Genomic DNA, 4,437 nt, shown 5'->3' with positions numbered 1-4,437 from the left:
CTCCAGGTTGAATGAAAAGGGCTCTGATTTTACATGAGACGTGCCTTCCATGGGAATGCTTCCTTGGGAAGCGGGGATTGCATTAATTGAGTAACAAATATCATAGAGCTCCTCAAAGTCTTATCTTGTTGTGCATCATTCCACACAGCAGGACCCCACACACGCTGCAGAGCTCTGCTCTCTGCAGATTCTCATGGTATTGGAAAGCAGGGAACCTAAAAATTATGTAGCTATTCCTGGTTACAGGCCTGTGGACCTGTGGTGACCTCCTGACGTGCTGGTTTCCCTGGAGCATGACCACACGTCACAGGTCTGGGTGATGCATCATTCCTGGCAGACGTCAGTTGGGGGCATGGTGAGGACCACAAGTGATAAGGTCAGACTCGAGTAGGATTCCTTGCTCTAACAGTTAAGAAATATGAGATCTGGGAAGGTCACTTTCCCTAAGATAAATGAGCAGATAAAATAAAACGTACCTTGCAAAATCTTTGTGAGCATTGAGACATATCAGGAAAGAATATCTGGGAAAGGCTGTCCACTCTACCAGCACCTGGGTCCCGCTGGCTGGCAGCTCACGCCCTACAACCACTTCCTGAGCTGGGGCAGGAGTGCTTTTGTACCAGAGGCACCTGATCATCCAGGGCTGTGTCTTTGCTGCTGGCACAGAGATACACGGCTGAGTCTGTCAGCTCCAAGGAGCTCAGGTTCATCTGCGAGCGAGAGTCACTGAACTGTTCATCTAAGAATCTATCTGGCAGGTTTCCTTTTTCATTCACTCCCCTGTTGTAATACTGAACGAGGAACTGGGGGCCCTGGCCCAGGGCCTGTTGGTACCAGTACACAGAGCGGTGTCCAGACTCAGGGGAACATCTCAGAGTCGCTTGCTGCTTTCTTGATTTGATCAGGTATTTGGGGGTCTGGGTGACTCCAGAATCCACCAGGCCTGTTGGGGAGGAGACAAGGAAGCTGAGGGCAGAGCACAGAGGAAGCCTCCTGCTGCAGCCCTCATCGCCAGGCTTCTATCTCAGGGAGGCAAAGACATCTCACATGCTTCCACACTGTGTCCAGGACTCACCTGCTCCCAGGAGGCAGAGAGTCACACAGCAGAGGAGCCTGGAGTCCATGGCAGCATCAGGAATTCAGGACTGCTGCTGGCTGGGGGCGGGGCTCCTGGGGTGAGTGGTGTAAGTGCTGAAGTTCCTGTGTCCCTGATTGGAGCATTGCCTATGACGTCACTGCTCTGTGTCTCTGCAGGCTGTTTCCTGATCCACTGGACCCCTTGGCAGGACCCAGGGCTGGCTCCTCTATGCCATTCCCTGTCCTGACAACCCCTCAAAAAGATGGGTGTGAGGTGAGCTTCATCCCCTGGTCCCGTGTGTCCACAACACTCTTGTTCTGCTCTGTGTGACCCTGCCTGACACTCATGACCCAGCCCTCACCAGATACCCCTAGCTCTCACCTCCCCTTCCCACGCTGCTCCAGGAGACGGCCCCCTGGGCACATCCTGAAGCTCCAGGCATGACCCCTCCTCCTGAGCCTTGAGGAGTCTGTGATGGCTCCACGTGTCCCAGGATTATTCAGGGAACTCAAATCTGCAGGCATGTAGCCAAGGTTCCCTTAAGCTTCCTTCCCCAGGGTGCCTCTCAGCCCCTCCCAGGGCACCCTGCTTACCATGGAAACACAGTGCCTCCTTGTGGCCAAAGGTCCATGGTCTTATGGATTTGCAGCCTTTCTTTGAATCAAGGTTTCAAAAACCCCACACCCGGAATACACATACAGACACACACACACACACACACACACACACACATATCTCTTCTACTGCCTTCCTAGCCTGGCCAATTAGGATTGATCTTCAAATGCACTCTTAGCCTCTGGAGGTAGAAGACTGTATGATCTGACCGTTTTACTAAGAAGGAAATAATTGCTGCACCACTGCAATGATGGTAGTTAGCTAAAGATGAAAATATACGATCATAAAATAAATGCTCAGAGGATCTCAAGTGACTCTGCCTGCAAACATGTATTTATAACTACTTCTGAATAGTCACAGGCATATATTTTCAGATTTCTTATTTAAATTAAACATTATCAAATTCTAGATAATACGTTCTTTTTATAAAAAATTTTATAAATGTGGACTCAATTATTTCTGCACTTATCAAAGCATGATATAATGGTGTGATGCAGGATAGATTTTGACTGTGAGAGGATTTTGATGAGGGAGGTTAGGCGAGATGCTAAGGATGTTGGTAGCAGGGGTGTCGAGAACACACACAGACAGTCTGTCCTCCTTCATGTGGGCTCAGCTGAGTTTTTGGATGATTTATAATTAACTAACGTTTGTTTCTCTTTGATGACTCCATACATCTTGCTCAAAACAGACCACGTAGAGAGGCCGCTTTAAAAGCCTCCCTGTGGCATGGGAAGGGACCTGACCCAGATGAGGGAGGAGCAGTGTGGCTCTGGTAGAGAGGGTCAGGGAGCTGATGCAGGGAGGTGGGGAGAGGAAGTCCTGCCCGCCTGGGAAAGGTGGACCAGAGCCGAGACCAGGTGAGAGCCAGGCTGGGGGACAACCTCCAGAAAGACAGAAACAGCTGCCTGAGTGAGACAAGAGAGTCTAGATGTATCTAATTTACCAAAACCCTTCCCTCCTCGATCTCAGGCTCAGGTGATGACTAGGAGTCTGAGCTGGTTCACAGGGAGGATGTGAGGAAGCATCTTCCAGGTTCACAGGGAGGATGTAGAGGAAGGACAGAGCCTGACGGAGGACACATGGCCCCGAGGCCCAGGAGGGAGGCACAGGCCAACCTAGTCCACACACCCAGGGTCACGCTGCAGGCACGCGGTCTACAAACTCTGAGGCTTCCAATGCTGGGAGCCTGCATGGGGCCCCCTGTCTTTTTGCACAGAGAGGAGGTAGCCGTGCAGCGCCGTGGAGTCACTGCTGGTACAGAAGTACACAGATGTCTGGGAGCGGTTGGCAGACTCCAGCATGAGAGGGAAGTTCTCTGTGTTTGCTCTGGAGACGCTGTACACATCGGTCACTTCTCCTTGCTCGCTAGCGGGTGCGCGGGCTGGGAAATTGATCAGCCTCAGCCCATGTCCTGGGTCTTGTTGGTACCAGCACATGTGGTCATGACCCAGGTCCTGAGTACATTTCAGAGTCCCGCCCTGTCCTGTCCTCACGACCTGGAATCAGGGGTCCAGGGTGACACCAGCGTGGACCGCCCCTGTGGAAAAGGAGGACCGATGCTGCAGTCAGAGCAGACATGCTTAGTGCTGGCACCCCAAAGGGGACCCTGCCCCCAGGACTCACCTGCCTGCAGGAGACAGAAGACCACACAGCCCAGGAGGCAGGGGCTCATGGTGGGGGCGGGGCAGGCGGAGGGCCCTCTGGTCTGAGTGTGGATGAGAGGGGAGAGGGGCTCTCCAGGGAGTCCTTCTGAGATGTCACTGTCCCTGCCTGACCCCAGAGCCGACTTGTCACTCACGGGGCCACGCCCCTTCTCCCAGAAGCTCAAATCAAAGAAGAAGCTGGGAGAGTAAATTCCTAGGCAGGTTGATAAGAAGTCCAGGGTCCCCAAGGAAGAGAAAGGTGTCCAGAGTCCTCAAGGAAGAGAAAGGGGTGTGGGGCTCACAAAGAGAAAAGAACAAAGGTTTTTTCTTCTTGCTTTGTTTAGTCCATATAGCACTGTACCTTGCTCGAGCACATGTTTCTCCTTACCGAAGACCTTCTGACTAATCTTGTTGTTTTACGATGTATATTGTGGAAGTGGGTTTGGTAAGACCTTTCTATTGTCAGTTCTAATCTTGGTAATATAAGAGGTATGTTGCAAGTGGGTCTGGTTAAACTATATAAGACCTTGATAAGACTAGCAAGTGGGGGCACTCTCCTCCCCCTTCAATGTCTATGTTGGAAGCTTTGTCTGTCCCTTTTTATACTTTGGAGCTTCCTGGTGGCTCAGAGGTTAAAGCGTCTGACTGCAATGCGGGAGACCTGGGTTCGATCACTGTGTCGGGAAGATCCCCTGGAGAAGGAAACGGCAACCCACTCCAGTATTCCTGCCTGGAGATTCCCATGGACAGAGGACCCTGGTAGGCTACAGTCAACGGGGTCTCAAAGAGTCAGACACGACTAAGTGACTTCACTTTCACTTTCACTTTTCACTTTTTATACTTTAGTAAACCTCGGCTACACAAAAGCTCTTGAGTGATAAAGACTTGTCCCTGGTCTAAGAAGAAGCTAAATCTTCTTCAGAGATCATGAATCCGACACCATTCAATGTAAGCTCTCAAACCTGAGTGAACAGTTCATAACAGGGAGACCCATCCAGGTCAACGGACATAAGCCTTACAAGTTGATCTAACCTCTCTGTAAAACTGATTAAATTTTTGTATGTTCTAGTCCAGAGATAATTTTTCATTAACACGTGT

The 4,437-nt window shown here is 50.8% G+C and overlaps 1 pseudogene and 1 gene segment (V, D, J or C); both read right to left on the bottom strand.

Moving 5' to 3' along the window:
- Positions 1 to 572: 572 nt before the first annotated feature.
- On the bottom strand, positions 573 to 1,124 carry LOC133073065 (T cell receptor beta variable 5-1-like). The segment is given in 2 exon segments: positions 573 to 943; positions 1,076 to 1,124. Coding segments are annotated over 2 exon segments (420 nt in total).
- Positions 1,125 to 2,830: 1,706 nt separating this feature from the next.
- LOC133073064 (T cell receptor beta variable 6-9-like) lies at positions 2,831 to 3,368 on the bottom strand (annotated as a pseudogene).
- Between the last annotated feature and the right edge of the window lie 1,069 nt (positions 3,369 to 4,437).

Source organism: Dama dama, chromosome 18, assembly GCF_033118175.1.
Source record: "Dama dama isolate Ldn47 chromosome 18, ASM3311817v1, whole genome shotgun sequence".
Classification (NCBI taxonomy): Eukaryota; Metazoa; Chordata; class Mammalia; order Artiodactyla; family Cervidae; genus Dama; species Dama dama.
Note: the sequence above shows the minus strand (reverse complement) of the source record. Positions and strands in the feature narration are given on the sequence as shown.